General features: G+C 38.2%; 1 protein-coding gene across 1 annotated transcript in view; it reads right to left on the bottom strand.

Annotated features, from left to right (window-relative positions):
* Positions 1–18,146, bottom strand: part of LOC126281419 (uncharacterized) — a 212,231-nt gene that overhangs the window by 88,295 nt on the left and 105,790 nt on the right. Inside the window, exon 9 of the mRNA XM_049980362.1 lies at positions 4,113–4,399. Coding sequence (XP_049836319.1) covers positions 4,113–4,399 — 287 coding nt within the window. The remainder of the gene's footprint in view (positions 1–4,112; positions 4,400–18,146) is intronic.

Below are 18,146 nucleotides of genomic sequence, written 5' to 3'. Positions count from 1 at the left end.
TTCATTCTGTCCAACTCCTCTCCTTCCCCTCTCTATGTCCAACCCCTCCTCCCCCCCCCCCCCTCTCTCTCTCTCTCTCTGACCATTTCCTTCTCATCTTCTCTCTGAGTACCCCCTCCTCATCTTCTTTCCCTTTCTATCTCCTATTACACATTTTGTCTACCAGTCTCCACCTCCCTACTCTCTAAGTCCAACTCCCCTACCCCCTCTCCCTTTCAATTTCCTCCTCTACGCTATATTTGCCAAATTCCTCCCCCCTCTCTCTGCCCATCTCCTCCTACCCACTACATCCCTCTACCTTCTCCTCCTCTTACTCTCTGGCCATCTTCTCCTGCCCTCTCTGACCATCTCCTGTTGCCCCCTCCACGTCTGTCCACTTCCTCCTCCTTCTGGCCATCGCTTCCTCCTATCTCTGTCTGTTGTGATGGTACATCACATACATGGACATTTGGAGAAAGGGAAAGGAAGTTTTTGTTATGAGACGTGTGAATTATAAATTGCTTCAAGACTGTGTACGTGTGCGCGATGTATAACAAATAGTGAAGAATGTAAGTTATCATTATAAAAACACAAATATCGATGTAATTAACAAAACACAGTTTTTTTGGTATAATCTCTGTGTAACATAGGCCATGAAGATCAGAGACAATGCTTTGATTGAACTAGCTCTCCTGTTTTGTTTCGTCTAGCGGTAGGCCGCCATTGTAGTGCTGTCTGATAATTAATGTAAGTTTCATCGGTATTTTGAAAAATATAATAGAAATTGTCATTATAAAGTGTGTATTAGTGACTTAGTTGTCACCTCTCATGATTGCAACCATTAATTATAACTAACAAAACTTTTACAGAACTTCGTAGTGCCGGGAGTTCATCTCCCCTAGCAGGATTTCGTTGGCCATTACGCTGACTGTATTATTTAATTAAAATATCATGTCATAATATTAAATGTAAATGTGAGAGACTTCTCAATTTTGATCTTTCATTAATTTCAAAGTTAAAAAGAGTCAAAATAGATTTGGTTTATTAATATTTAGAATACTGAGTGAGTTCAGTACGTTTCATTTTGGCCGCCTAGTGGCAGACGAGATTCTCTCAAGTTTTGCCTTGCAAATAATGAAAAAGAAATATTAAGAAATCATTACATTCCACAATATCTCAGTTAATCTTTGTGTAATTTGGAACATAAATAACCAGTAGCCCCTGAGACCCATATTAATAATTACAGTTTGTGTAGGAATATGCATATTTTCTTTTCTAAATAGCAGCGCTCACGCAAACTATTTATTAGAAGACGGTGAGTCATGCGCTGTGTTTAAAAAATATTATATCGTGCATACTTCGAGGCAGCTGATATCCATACGAGTGTTATCGCGGTATAAATTAATTAAAAGTCTCATGCTAGCCCACAATATTTAAAGCCACCCTAACCAAAATCATAAAATATATTATTATAAAAATACGAAGTATACACTTATACCGTGATACTGTCCATTGTTTACTCCTCACTCTCCCTGTCTCTCTATCTTCTCCTCTCCCTCTCTCTATGTCCATCGCCTCTTCCACCTTTCTCCTTGTCCATGTCCTCCTCCTCCCTCTCTTTCCATCTCCTCCTCCCCCCTCTCTTTTCAGTGCCTTCTTCACCATCTCTCTGTTCATCTGTTCTGCTCCCTATCTCTTTCCATCTTCTCCTCCAATCTCTCTATGTATCTCATCTGCTTCCCCCTCTCTGTACATCTACTTCTCGCTCTTTCTCCATCCATATCCTCATCTCCTCTCTCAGTTTCTATGTCGTCCTGCCCTGCTGAAAATCCATATCCTCCTCCCCTCTTCGTTTTCCACCTGCCCACTGTCCCTCCCCATTTTCCATGAGCCTCCTGCACCTCACCGTCCTCTCCTTCTCTCTGCACATCTCCTCCTCCTCCTCCTCCTTCTTCTATCTGTCGCCTTCTCCCTGTCTCTCTGCCCATATCCTCTTCCCCCATCCCTCTGTACACCATCTCTTCCCCCCGTCTGTGTCAGGTCAGTCCCCCTCCTCCTGTCTCTGTGCATCTCCTCCTCCCCTCCCTCTGTCTATCCATCTCCTTCTTCTCCCCCTTTCTCTGTCCATCTCATCCTCCACCTCTCATTGTCCATCTCCTCATCCTGCTTTCTGCATCCAAATTCTTCCCCCCCCCCCCCCCTCTCTCTCTCTCTCTCTCTATCTTCTCCACTTCCCCCTCTCTGATATTCTGACCATCTCTTCTTCTCTCTCTCTCTCTCTCTCTCTCTCTCTCTCTCTCTCCCTCCCTGTACATCTTCTCATCCCCCTCTCTCTGCACATCTTCCCCCCGCCCCCTTTCTTGGTCCTCTCCCTCTCACTATCCATCTCCTTCTTGTGCCTCTCCCTGCCATGCCCATCCATATGTGTACATCCTGCAATTCATGCCAATATTGCCTGCACAAAACACTTGCAGCATAGATGCCATGGGTTGAAAAACTTTAAAAAACTCTTTTCACACATACTTCTGCTCCTATGGGAGGTAGGAGGTTCTGCCCCCCCCCCCCCCCCTTCACCGGTCTGGAGGAGATGCTGGACATACATACACAGACACATATTCATACATCCATTTCAATACATGCACTAGTTTTTGGTCACTACTAATTATGTGTAAAGAGTATCTTCAGTGAACCTATTAATAAATTTAAGCAATTTCAAATTTAATTACACATAATATTTCTATAAAATTTAACTCTGTGTGTCAGTCTGCACTAAATACATCATCATCTGGTAGACAAAGTTGACTAAATTATCAATTGTATTTCCATTTGAGCAATTCTTGTTCTTTGTTTCCTTTCCTGTCTTTCAGGTTCCAAGTGTTCTTCATTCTTAGTGGCTCTGAGGGAAGCCTCTGCTTGCCTCTGCATAGTAACACCACTGAGTTTGGTGAATTTCTTTTGAGTGTTGTTCTGCATTAAACATTTACGCAGATCGGAAAGTGGCCACTGGAGTGTAAATAAATGTAGCCCTCTCTCCACTACAATCAACCTGCCTGTGGAGGCATAAAAGTGGCACATGGTTTAAAATGTGTTTCCTGTAGACATGAACACAATGGCATACTTTACACTAGGAAGTTGAGTTTCTCTAAGTATAGTCTCAAACCATTTACATTGCAGGTAGAATGAGGTCCATTTTGCTGGTAAAGTATTTTTGAGTCTATCTCTTTCTTTTTCTTTGCAGTGATAATACTACTACAGTATGTTTGTTGGAAGAGCTTGATGTTTCCTTTGAGCAGAGTACAGTATCCATTTCGTTGTTACTTGTATGGTGTTTTTTTTTTTTTTTATTTTTATTGACTTGCCATATAAGAAGATAGGAGTATTGTCCTTTAAGGGCTTTGGTTGTTAATGGCACATTTTTCATTCTGAGGGGATGGCAGTGATTTGGTAGTTGTGCTACCATTGTAGCTGTTCTTTCATTGTAACTGTTCTTTGTTGTCCAGAGAAGTGACCATGTAGTGTCTAATGTATGTTTATTTATTGCATTAGTAACATGCTAGAAGACAACCGGTTTTGTCATAAATCCACCACTTCAAGTGCCTTCACAAGTTGCTAGGGTCTACATTACAAAATATATTTTCAGAAATGTTGTTTTGGTCACTGAGGCAATGATTTCTGTAGTGCACAAGTACTTTTTGGCTTCCAAACGAGATATTTGGCATGTGTTCTCAATCTCTTGTATTTCTTTGAGTCACAATATAGATATAGATTTTTATCTCAAGTTAAAAACATGCTTGTAAAAGTATCAGAGTGCCCAACTGAGGAAGGTCTTCATTCCTCTACATCAGTAGTACGGCAGTGTAACAGAATTAACATACAAAGACAGTAACTGCTTCTTCAGCTCAGAGTGCATTTGATGAGTATCATAGTTATGGCATTACAGAAGTGCTCTTATTATGAGAAAAAATTAGAGATGAACGGAAGCATCCAGTATCCACTTTGGTCACTATAAATAGTGGCTGGAAACCATTAGTACAAACAAACAGGTTCAAAATAACAATGAGCACATTGTTGTTTCAGCACTTGGTCATGGAGTGTATTGAATTTAAGCATTAAAAATAGGAACTCAAACACACCTGAACCATTGTCTGGCCTCCTCCATTGTCCAGTCTGGATACACAACTTCTTCTCCCATGTACAGTCCACTATAAATCTGTGAGCCATTCTCTGAATGAACCAGACCAGTTTCTGGAACACTACAGTTCATACATGCTGCAGATGGAATTGACACCACCACTTTTCGGCCTGTTAGCAAACTTGAGTTCAGAAAGGGAGCAATGTCCTGTAAAGGCTGTGCAGTTTCATTGCCCAAAGATAGGCCCAAAATTGAATCCCAGAGACACGTTGAGTCCCAAGGAAAATCCTGTAACAACAATGGCAAATTTCTATTGAATGGACACTGGCATTTTTGTTGATGATAAATAACGACTCAAGACAAGAAGGCTCTCTGAAGAAGATTAGAATAACCTGGACATCTATAAAAAGAAATCCACAAAGAGACAGATGGTTGTCCAGTGGGCACAACTCCTCACACAGCTAACAGACACATACAAAATGATTAAATTTTGCCATGCACTATAAGTCACCTGACATGGACAGTGGTTAGATATCATTAGCTTTTAATTTCCTGAAAGTAATTAGACTTAATTTATGAAACTAACTGGAACTTTCCATGTATGTGTAAATGCGGCACTCTTATTGGAGCAATCAGTTCAGCATTGTGTGTATATCATGTGTGCTCAACAAACTTACTCTCAGTCTGGAATGTTGATTCTTGTTGTTGACCCTGTTCTTGTAAATACTAAATGTGAACATGTGAGGCAGATAAATGGGAAGATTTGAGGTCTGGCTGAACGTTGTGGTGAATTGGGTCATGGATGTGGGGGATTTGACCATGAGTGTATAGACAAGTGGAAGTCTTAGTAGCTATTGAGCATTTGTCAGGTGTGCAATGTGCATTTATTGTAAAGATGTGTTACAAGAACTTTGATAGTTTTGTTGGAGCTCATTGTGCTTTCTGTTAAGAGTTTACCTCCACTGACTCCCATGCCACCTTCCAGTACTATCAACCTTTGGAAGAGAAACTTTGAAGTCACTGGTAACACTAAAAAAAGATGCAAAACATAAAAACAAGCTGAACCCCAGAGAATATTGATTATTGTGTAGTTTTATTAAGAAGTCTGCGAAAACCAGTTAAGTGGCATAGCACAGAACTTGGTCTCAGCAGGCAATCAGTGGGAATGATTCTGTAATGGGACACCCTCCTCTAACATTACCTTTTTTATAGAAATAACTGATGCCATTTATACTATTGATTCTTGTATAGGTGAACATTATCTCAGTTGTTTAACTGAATGAGCTTCATATGATTTTGTATAAAATTTATTATATTTAAGACTAAAATGTATAAAAAGAAATTAATGTAAATTACTCTGTATGTTCAGTTAAAATTATTATTCTTTTAAAAAAATTTGAAATTATGAAATTTTTGGTGTACTTGAAATTCATATTATCAATTGCACAATCTAATACTAATTATTAAATTTATTTCTGGATTCATTTACAAAATAGTGATATATTTTAGTGAAGACCCTTCTTTTGTCAAAGAAGTTTGTAAACTTTTTTGCTTTTTTAACTCTTTGGCATATTGTTAATACCTTAGAATGTTAGAAGTAGTGGTATGTCTGTAATGGAAACGCATGTATTTTGCTAATCTTGTCAACAACAATGTAATGGAACGCTTTATGGAAGTGGAGCTTGTGAAGTTAGTGTGATATATAAGAATGGGATAAAATAAAAGAAATACATAGGCAAATCTTCATCAGTTATTCAGTCGTCAGGAACCCACAATCTCAAAAATAAAAATTTCAGTTGCAAGAATGAACCCCTAGATACAAGAATTAGAACCCTAGATACAAGAATTAGAACCAACAACAAAAAGAAGAGAAAATGAATATAAGTAAAAAGTGCTTCTTTTGTATATCTTATGACTTTTATATATTAAAAACAAAGATTCCAAGACTTACCAAGAGGGAAAGCGCCGGTAGATAGGCACAATAAATAAAACACACAAACACACACACAGAATTTCTAGCTTTCGCAACCGGCGGTTGCTTCTTCAGGAAAGAGGGAAGGAGAGGGAAAGACGAAAGGATAAGGGTTTTAAGGGAGAGGGTAAGGAGTCATTCCAATCCCGGGAGCAGAAAGACTTCCATTAGGGGGAAAAAAGGACAGGTGTTCACTCGCACACACACACACACACACACACACACACACATATCCATCCGCACATACACAGACACAAGCAGACATTTATGACTTTTATAGTCATAAGATATACAAACTTTTACAGTCAGAGAATTTTTATAGTGATGTGTGAGAGGGTACAGTCTCTATTACCATCAATATACGATGTAGCTTGTGAAAATCCTTCAACTTCAAGATTACAATAACTGCATATGCTTTTGCCAAGCAGTGTTTCATGTTTCCAGAGAAAATTTAGTGAGAGTTCACAGGTTTTAGATAAGTGATAAAGCCCAATTTCACCTTAATGGTTTTGTGAACAAGGTGAACTTTCAAAAATGGTCTAATGAAAACCCACATTGTCTCCCTTAAACTCCTTTCCATTTAGACAAAGCAACAATTTGATGCACATTATCATCTTGGCAATAATCGGATCTTATTTTTTGAAGATAGACACAGTAACAGTAAACTCTGAAGGTTATGCTAAAATGAAGATAACAATTTCTCTACCAGTATTCAATCCTTATGATCCAGATGAAGAAACACTTGTCCAGCAGGATGCTGCAACAAGCCATACTTCTGCAGCGTAAGTGGTTCTGCTTAGACTAAACAATTGATGAAACATTGGACAATTGAACAGTGGAAAAACTTCATGTGGATTGATGAATCATGGTACACAATGTGGCAGTCTGATGGCAGGGTGTGGGTATGACGAATGCCCAGTGAATGTCATCTTCCAGCATGTGTAGTGCCAACAGTAAAATTCAGAGGTGGTAGTGTTATGGTGTGGTTGTGATTTTTATGGAGAGGGCTTGCACCCCTTGTTTTTTTGCATGGCACTATCACAGCTCAGGTCTCCACTTATGTTTTAAGCAACTTCTTGCTTCGCACTTTTGAAGAGCAGTACGGGGACGGCAATTGCTTCTTTCAACATGATCAAGCACCTGTTCATAATGCACGGCCTGTGGCGGAGTGGTTGCACGACATTAACATCCCTGTAATGGACTGGCCTGCACAGAGTCCTGACCTGAATCCTATAGAGCACCTTTGGGATGTTTTGGAATGCCGCTCATGCCAGGCAACACCGACTGACATTGATATCTCTCCTCAGTGCAGCACTCCATGAAGAATGGGCTGCCATTCCCCAAAAACCCTTCCAGCACCTGACTGAATGTATGCCTGCAAGAGTGGAAGCTGTCATCAAGGCTAAGGGAGGGCCAGCACCATGTTAAATTCCAGAATTACCAATGGAGAGTGCCAGAACTTGTAAGTTATTTACAGCCAGATGTCTGGATACTTTTGATCACATTGTGTATCATGCACTTTTTAAAAAAAAAAAATGTTTCCACAACAGAGGACTTCTTCAGTTGCTGCCAGCACATCAAGGCAATGCCTTGGAAAAGAGTGTGCTGAAATCCATTTTAGAGACTTATGAACATCATTTTGACAGAAGTCTTGAAACACCATCAGAGATCTGTATCACACATAGCCGAACAAGAGATACGAGGGTTTATGATGTCTGCTAATGTCAAACCGCAATAGCTGGAAGTACACGGTCCATCCCACAGGAAAGATAACTGATTTTACATCCACATAACTACTAATGCCATCTGTGAACCAGTTTGTGAATTAACTAGCATTGTATTTTGACTACTATCTGTTTTAAATTTTAACAGTATGTTTTGAACTTTGATCATGAAGGGAGCAACATACAAACATTAAGTTTTATTTTCAACACGCCTGAAATTATGCAAACTGCTTATGGTAGTGAATCAGTGGGTCATTAAATAGTTTTAAGTTGTGTGCAAGGTTTGTTGATAGCAGAGAAAGCTTTAAAGATTCAGGAGTATCATAAACAGTTTGAGTCGAAGTAAATGTTAACCAAAATTCTTCAAAATGATTGTTACGCATCTACCAGCTCAGATGAAGAGCTCACTAGAATTGCTAAAACAACTGTGCATCACATTCTAACTGAACATTTTGGCAATTAGAACACCTGTTGTCACTTTGAGGCCCTGTCACTCACTGACAATCAAAGATGTTGCAGGATGGAAGACTGCAGAGACATGAAAAGATCGGCCACTAGGGAACAGGCTCCATGTCTGGCATCATAACAGACCATCCTGGGTTTTCATAATTTTGTAGAAAGCAAGCCAAGAGAATTTGTTATAACATGAAGTCATTCAGCAGCAGTATAATTATCAGTCCTGAGAGTATTCAAAGAGAGATCTGCAAACAATCAGATAACAGAGCACAGCATTGGCAACATAATCTGCACTGTGTTACTGTACATTTTTTGATATGTTTCCTTATTTCTTATTTTCTGAAGCTCATGTTCATTGTAGGAGTAATAATCATCAAATTAACACAATGGTCTGTATTATGTAAGTCAATGTGTGTTCTCTAATCCATGTTGCCAAATTGTTTTCAGTGTATGTGTATCAGTGCTTCTCAGGATAAATGACTCCATTCACTTTGATATAATTTGGATTTGTTTGATTTATAATTGCCAGTTTGTGAAGCTGATACTGTGGTAGCATTTCTGCACATAAATCTGTGAATGAGGGTATCCACTTACACACAAATCTCACATGCTGATGTGGGGCAGAGACAAATTTTATTCAGTTTCTCATCTGCCAGGATTTTATTATTTACAGTAACAGATCTTACAATCTGTAAGATCTGAACTTCTGTAAGATTTGAACTTCAGACATTTTTCCAGATGATATATCAATTCAACAATGGTCAGCTGTCTTTGACACAATTTCTATGATTTGATACAGTGTAAAATTTGTATAGTTTAGAGTTGGGTAATTGTTTCAGGAACTTTATGATCTAGTGTATGTAGTGTACTCAATATATCACAGTCTGATGTGGTGGTAAACTGAAGGTATCAGTGTGCTGTATTTGCAGGGGGCTCCATGCAGTCTGGTCTGCATACAGCTGCTAGATTACAGTCAAGCTTGAGTACTGTGTGGTAATAGCCTTTACCATGTTGCTATCAAGAAGAGTTTTGTGTGGCTGCACACGTTTGTGAGATTGAGGACATCTTTCACCACTGGCAAAGTGATATTGCTGTATATACATCATCCACATAAGTGATGCAGGAGAGTGTTCTGCATTCAATGATTGACTCATTGTTGATGGGTATTGACCATTCTGCGTCAAATTTTGAAAGCATTCAAATATGGAGTGGAGGTGAGGCATACTAGTTGGCCCAATGTGAAACAACATATCAACACTCTGGCAATTGACTAGTGCTCATATAGGGTGTCTCCAACTGAACAACAGATAAGTCAGAAGGAAGTAGAGAAGGTGATGTGAGACAACATAATTCAGTCACTGTAGAGTCCTTGGTCTTCTCCTGTCATCATCACAAAGAAGAAAGATGGCACATGGTGTTTCTGTTTCAATTATCAGCAACTGAACACAGTCATGAAAAAGGACATACACCCGTTACCACACATTGACCACCTAGGACTATGTGACGAAAGCAAAATATTTCCCAACTATGGATATGTATACTGGCTACCAGCAGATCAAGTTGATGAGCTAACTAGAAAAATATAGTTTTTGTTACATTTGATGGCCTGTGAGCTCAAAGTTGTGCTGTTTTTTCTTTATAATGCTTCAGTTATACTTCAATGCTTGATGGACAGCCTGCTTTGATTTCTTAAATGGGCAGGATGTCTATGCTACCTGAATGATGTTGCTCTGTTCTTGAAGACCTTTTAAGAACATCTAAGTCACTTGAAAAATGTACTGAAGTGTGTCCATAATGCAATCTTTGTCTGGGTCTGAGAAAATTCCTCTGCCTCATCGAAAAAATAAAAATTGTGAGTCACCTGATGAACAGAAATAAAGTCTTTCCAGACCCAGAAAAAGTATAATCCATAACAAAGTTTTCCACTACTTGGCACATTGAAGATACACATGTATTCCTGCTACAAATGTTCCACAAAGGATTTCAGTTGTAAGGTATGGCCATGTAAGAACTGCTGTGGAAAGGCACCTAATTTTCTGGGACCAAGGAGTAAAAAGATCATTCTGTATCCTACAGGTCTGTATGCTTCAGGGGGCACTGACAGCTTCATCAAGTTTTGCACTTTTGGATGAGAGTGTTGAGATGAGGATCGGCAGTTGCAGTACTCGTGCAATTCCAGTGCGTATCCAGAAAGTTGAATGATTGTTTATACCACCAGGATACCCTCGAAGCCTAGAAAAACTATTTTATGGCTGAGAATGAATGCCTAGAAATTATTTAGGCTGTGAGTAAGTTCCAGATCTGCACTGCTTGACAATCACCAAGTAATAGCTGACTCTTACTAAGGAACAACTGCCAGTTGCCAATTGCGACAGAACAACTGACAATTGCTATGGAACACCAGACCAATGATGGTAAAAGGAAATGTAGAGGATGGGATGTGTTAGTTATAGCAAACATAAACACTCTATATGTCTTAAATAATTCATGCTGTATAGTGTCAGACATAGGTTGTTGTGGAACTAATTAGTATGACATGCTGTGTGGTGTGGCAACATGTCTGCAAAGCATCATTTGAGTGCCTACAATTGTGAATAAGCATTTACATGGTTTAAAGCTGGTCAAAGTGTCACTAATGTGGCACAGCAGCTGGTGTGTCAAAGTGTCATCTTGCAATTAAAAAAGGTTGCTGAAAGTAGAAATGCTATGAAAAAGCACGCTAGTGGTTGTAGATGGATCACTGTACTGCAAGAAGATTGATATGCTACCCTTGTGTTAAAAAGGAACAGATATCTTACTCCTAGATAGATTGCTGCAGACCTTGCAACTACTACCGATACATGTGTCTTTGCCAGAACCATTTCAGGATGAGTAAATCAGGCTGGTTTGTATACTCAGAAGCCTGTTAAATGCATCCCACTTCAACCACATTAATACCAAAAGTGTAGAGGGCATGTTGGTTAGGACGGAAACAGTGGTCTAGAGTGACATTCTTCAATGAATCCTGCTTCACTCTGGTAAATGATTCTTGCCACCACTTAGTGTGGAAAGATATGGGAACATGTTACACATCACAGAATTTTCATGAATGTCATTGGTATGGACTAGGCACTATGGTGTGGGCAGGTATTATGCACAATGACTAAAGACCACTGAATATCTCAATGTGAGGTACTATTACAGCACAATGATATTGCAGGGAGATTATTCTCGATCATGTATGTTTAGTGGTGCAGTATGTCCTGACTTTCTGTTTGTCGATGACAACAAATACCCAAATAGGTCTTCCGATGTGTCAAACACACTGAAAATTGAAGACATTGATCAAATGGAATGGCGTGCATATTCCACAGACCTAAATCCTACAAAAGATGTCTGGGATGCTCTTGGTAAAAGTGTTTCTGAATGAACGTCCCTTCCCTGAATCATGCAGCAACTGTAAACCACTTGGAGATAGCAGTGGGACAATATCCCCAAAGGACTCCTCAACATAGTACAAATAACACGTTCATAATGTTTGTTTGTGTCCAATGAGAGTGGGTTCGTATCTAAGAGCCTGATATTGATGTTTATGTGGGAACCCTGACGTGTGTCTAACATGGAAGTTATTTACATCTGTTAGTCTGCTTTCCCATGTGGTGAAATCTGTACCATTTTTCATTATTAATATACCACTCCACCTCTGCTATTCTCTGTTACTTATGCACTGTGTTTCATGTCATCCATCATTGTGTGTGACTATTTCTGTCCAACAATGCCTCCATTCCTTAGCAACTGTCAAGTAGGAATGCAATGACACTCTAGTGTACAAAGCTGGATGCAAGCATAATGTTTCTACTGCTTTTTTCAGGATCTATTTGAAGAACATTGTAGCACTGGTAATAATACAGTCATCACACAACTACAAAATATTGCAGCTGCAAAAGGGAAGATCCTGAATTACTGAAGAACATAGAGGAGAAATGTTTCACTCAAGACTGGCCTCAGAAGTAATTTAATGATGCAGCATCATCCATAGGATGACAGCTGTGAACCAGCCACAGATGAATGGCCTCATATAACATTTTGATAAGACACTTACAGAGATACATTGATCTCAAACAGAGGACCAAGATGCAATATTGCTTTTTGTGACATTTGTATATTACACAGCAAAGCAAGACACTATGAGTTCCATGTTTTCTGATCCAAGGCCAACAAGCTGAAAAAATAATGGATATTTTGTGTCTGTTTCAGCCTGAGGATGGTGACATTGATGACATGAAACAGTTCTTCATGTGAAATAAAGAAGCAATACAGCTGGAATGAACATGAATCTTGAATGTCCAAAAGAAGGACTGTGAACATCACAACAGCAAATATCAACCTGTTTCACTACAACCAAGTATGGACTTTTACACCTAAATGGAAATTAAGCCTCTCAGAAAAATTAATAAAAAGGTAATTTGGATAAAAATGCTACATCACTTGTCAGACATTACAAACAAAACCGGGAATGATGGTCCTACATCAAAAAGACAAAAGTACAGAGACATTATCTGTGTACTTTACAGGGATCCCTGTCATATTGTTGCAGTGCAGATCTATAATGGGTGTTTATTAAACAAGGAACATAAAGAAATGCCTGATGTTCATGATGCCTCAGTGGAAATAACTCCATTTCAATGGCTTAGTGACCACCAGGATGAGATGACATGACCAGAATGTACCAGTGCTGTCAGAGGAAGGACCACTGACTTCATCCAGACTGATTAGGCTATGGTCCATTCTGAAACAGTGAGCCACAGTCTCATGAGGAGGATCAGCAATGCTGTGTAGTATTCATTGTCCCCTTTGTCATAGAGATTACAGTTTCTGACTGGCAGGTGTGGCTCACCTGTTCTAATGCTGCCTTATTTATTATTTAATGTTACTTAACAATAAAGGAAATGAATGAGAAATTTGGAAAGAGAATTAAAGTTTAAAGATAATAAATAAAACTAGGCAGTTTCCCAATGACATAGTAATTCTGTGAGAAATGCCAAATGACTGGCAATAGCAGTTGAATCGAATTGAAAGTGTGTTAAAAGGGGTTATAACATGAATGTTACTGTAAAAGTAAGATAATTGGTACATCGTAGAATTAACTGGTGAAACCTAAGATTTATCACTGTGGTGTGGTAAAGTCTGAAATTTCCATTATACGCATAGATTTTGAACTTTTACGGAGAGACGTTGGTGAATCTTAGAATTTACCAATGCAGACTGGTAAAAGCTGTATCAAAGATTCCCACCTCCATTGTGCAGGTTCAGACAAGTTTCATTGTTGCCAATTTTCTGTTCAGATAAGTTTCTTTGCAGGCAGTTATGAGTTCTCTATCTGCTCGCCACTGCGTAGTTTCAATCTGTCAAGCATCATGCATATGGTCATTTTTGCGACTCGTTTTATTGGTGTGTCTTCTGCAACTTTGCTTCAGAATGAGTGATGTTATGTGTAACAGATTTTATGAAATTTTAAGTGAATCAGTGAATAAGAAGAAGGACAACAATATTTATGTAACTGCTGAGCAGTATAAAATTCTGTTAAGTAAAGTGAAAAATGCAAAAAATTGTTTCCAATAAAAAATCTTTTCACTACAGGTGTTTGAAGTTATATGATATTCTCAACATCGGAGGTGAAGAGAACTCATAGCACCGGCGTCTGCTGGAAAAGAATAAATTCATTATTATGCTCATTTTTATGAATTGTTCAATGTATTACATGAGACCCACATTGCTATAGGCCATGGTGGCTGAACACAGATGATTGTCGAACTAAATAGTGAGTACAAAAATGTGACTGTTGAATCAGTTGTTACTTATTTGAAATTATATGAACCATGACAGAAAAAGCAAAAAACATTGAAAAGGAGTGTTGTAGCGAAACCTTTCACACACAGTGAAATGAATTCATGATGCCAAATTGACTTAATCAATATGAGGGCAAAACCAGACAATAAGTCAAAGTCATACTTGTGTACCAAGATCATCTGACAAAATTTGTTATCCTCTGTGCACTTTAATGTTGAAAATGGCTGATGAAGTAGCATACCATCTTTTGAAATTTTTACCACCTTTAGTGCCCCTAGTATCAATTGTTCTAATAATGGTAGAGAATTTTGTAACCACGTCATTCAAAGTTTATGTGGGTTGAGGAGTTATATGAAGATAGTCCATGGGAAGCTGAGGCACAATCAGTCTCAGGGGCCAGTCAAAACTGCAAATCAAGATATCAAAAATATGTTATCAACTTGGATGGAAACAAATTAAACTTCAAAATGGTCTGCGGTGAGGTTTGTGCAAGCAATGAAAATAAGGCTTATCATGAATGGATCAGATGTCCACCTTTTGAAGCCATTTTTGGGGTTCCAATGAAAATGGGCATCATGACCTCAGTTGTTCAACGTGAGTTAATAAAAAATATAAACACTGAAGAAGACTTGGAAACAATATTAACCACCACTTCCACTGACTCACAGAAAATTCAAAATGATGACCAAGGAATTGATGTCAGTGAATCAAGTACTGGAACAGAAGGAACAGAGGTTGAAAACGCGCCTGCAGAGGGTGAGGAAGCACCAGAGACACAAGATTTGATGACAGTTAATGAGACACCGACACCAGCTGATGGTTGTGACAAGATGCAGGTAACTTCTAACACTGTTAATAAAGTGAAACAGATCTGAGAAGTTGCCAAAGGAGGTCTTCAATTGCAGGCAGAGAAAATGAAAATGGCCTCATGTAATATTTATTTATTTGTTTATTTATCCATCCATGGACATTTTAAAATGTATGGATGTTGTCAGTTGTGTACATTCATATATTTATACATCTAAAAACAAAGATGATGTAACTTACCAAACGAAAGCATTGGTATGTTGATAGATACACTAACAAATACAAACACACACACAAAGTTCAAGCTTTCACAACCCACCATTGCTTCATCAGGAAAGAGGGAAGTTGAGGGAAAGACGAAAGGATGTGGGTTACCCACCAGGCCTCAACCTCCACTAATTTCAAGTTGCCACTGCTCATACCTCACCTGTCATTCAATAACATCTTTGCCTCTGTACTTCTGCCTTGACTGACATCTCTGCTCAAACTCTTTGCCTTTACATATGTCTGCTTGTGTCTGTATATGTGCAGATGGATATGTGTGTGTGTGCAAGTGTATACCTGTCCCTTTTTCCCCCTAAGGTAAGTCTTTCTGCTCCCGGGATTGGAATGACTCCTTACCATCTCCCTTAAAACCCACATCCTTTCGTCTTTCCCTCTCCTTCCCTCTTTCCTGATGAAGCAACCATGGGTTGTGAAAGCTTGAACTTTGTGTGTGTGTTTCTATTTGTTAGTGTCTCTGTCAACATACCAACACTTTCATTTGGTAAGTTACATATTCTTTGTTTTTAGATACATTTTTCCCACATGGAATGTTTCCCTTTATTATATTCATATCATATATTTATACAGTTTGTTGCTACACGTCGTTAGACATTGTAACATATAAATTATTTACAGTCAGTTTTGCTCCTTATCAAAATATTGTGAAACAAAAGCTATTTCCAATCATTTAGTAATAAGGAATTCACTTATAGTCTAAAAGCAGTGTTCCCACAAAAAACAATTTAAGATTTTATTTGCTTCTTTTATTTTCTGCAGCAGTTTATTATACAGTTTTACACCTTCATACAAGAAGCTATTTTGAGTCTTATGTTCATTGTTCCTGTCTAGGTGAAGACATTGACTTGTTCTTGTACTACAGCTATGAAAACTGCTATTTGTGCTATAATTTTCTATATTTTTCTTGATGTACGCTATGGTTTGGAATATAAATTCACAACAAACAGTTAGAATTTCTAACATTTTGAAAAGTTCTCTGCAGTGGGCCCACTTACTGCTTTTTGTAATAATTCTTACTGCTCTCTTTTGCATTTTAAATACCATTTATAAATTCTGAGCACTGTTTCCCCAGAAAATAATACCATAACTGATTACTGAATGAACATAACTAAAGTATACAGTTGTCACTACTGCATGCAGATACAAGGACTCTAAGTGCATAACATGTTGTGGATACCTTTTTCGAGGGTTTCATAGCATGTTCATTCCACTTCATTTGGCTGTCTATGTGCAACCCTAAGAATTTTGTTGTAGGTACATCATCTATGGAGAAGTTATCTAGTTTTAAATTAAAGGGACTCTGTTTTCTATTCATTCTAAAGCATATTGTATTTGTTTTCTTTATGATGAGAGTTACTTTGTTTTCCTGAGACCATTTGTGAACATCCCTCAACACTTCAATAGAATTTTCCAACATTTGTGCTGGTGTCTTACTGGTGATTACTATGTTCGTGTCATCCGCAAACAATATCTTCTCTCCATGGCTGATATGTTGCGGGAAATCATTTATATACACCAGCGATAATACAAGGCCTAGTACACTTCCTTGAGGAACCCCAATATTGATATATTGTGGATCAGATATATGTTTCTGAATGTGCTTTGATCCACTGGAGACATGTGTGATCTCTACTGACTGTACTCTGTTTTCTACATATGAACGAAACCATTTGTGAACCACTCCCCTTACTCCTAGTGCCTCTGATTTATGCAACAGCTTCTGGTGGCCAACTGTATCAAATTCCTTAGACAGGTCTAAGAAAAGGCCAGTTACACAGCTGTTCTCATCTAGCGCTCCTAAAACTGTTTTTGTAAATTGTGCTATTGCAGATTCTGTACCTCTACCAGGCCTGAAATCATATTGGTCATTGCAGAAGAGGTTGAATTTACTTAGATAGCTCAAAAGCCTGTTTTTCATTATTGTTTCTATCACTTTGGAAAAGCATGACAATAGAGCTATTGGTCTGTAGTTCTCAACGTTTTCTACATCATCTTTCTTGTGAACTGGTAAAATTTTGGAATGTTTCAGATAGTCAGGGAAGCAACTAGTTTTGAAGGATTCATTTATGATTTCTGTTAGTGGAACTTTGATAATGTTTATGCATTTTTTCAGCATACACATTGGGATTTCATCTAAACCTGCTGAGTTTTTGTTCTTTAACTGCCTTACAACATTGCATACTTCCTCCTCAGTAGTTGTAAGCAATACCATTGAGTTTGCTATATGCTTCTGTATTGGTTGATTAACACCTATTGGAAAATTTTTCTGCAAGTTAATTGCAATGCTGCTAAAGTAGGTATTCACATAATTTGCTAATTCTTTCGGGTTACTTTCTAAGTTTTCCTTGTTCCTGTTTTGTGTGTTTGTACCTCTCTGTTTCACAGTTCCTGTTTCTTGTTCACTACAGCCCATGTAGCTTTACTTTTATTATTGGCTAAATTTATGAACCTATTGTTGGCTGATTTTTTTACAGTATTGAGTACCTTCCTGTAGATCCTTTTGTAGTTTTTGTAGTAGTGCAAAAAAACTGGATCACTATTGTCCTTTTTAATGAAGTTGAGGTATTTACAAGTTTGAGCACTTTTTCTAAGTCCTTTAGTAATCCATTTATTGTTGGTGGGTGTCCCAATGGGAATTAATGCTTTGGGGAATGTTTCTTCAAATTTTAATTTAAACTCAGACATAAAATTGAAGAACTTGCTATTCACTTTAGTTTCTAAGTATACTCCTTCCCAACTTTCATGTGCTAACTTTAAGGAAAACTCTTGCAAAGCTGATGGAGAGTAAACTCTTTTATATACATGCAGTTTGGATTCTTTTTTTACACAAGCTTTTACTTTTATAATCTGACACAGATGGTCAGACAATCCCAGATTTTTGACAAGTACATCACAGTTTTCTCTGCTTACATCTGTAGCTACATGGTCAATGGTAGATGATGAATGTGTGGTTATCCTTCTTGCA

The sequence above is a fragment of the Schistocerca gregaria genome, chromosome 7, assembly GCF_023897955.1.
Source record: "Schistocerca gregaria isolate iqSchGreg1 chromosome 7, iqSchGreg1.2, whole genome shotgun sequence".
In the NCBI taxonomy this organism is placed as follows: Eukaryota; Metazoa; Arthropoda; class Insecta; order Orthoptera; family Acrididae; genus Schistocerca; species Schistocerca gregaria.
This window is presented reverse-complemented; position numbering and strand designations above follow the sequence as displayed.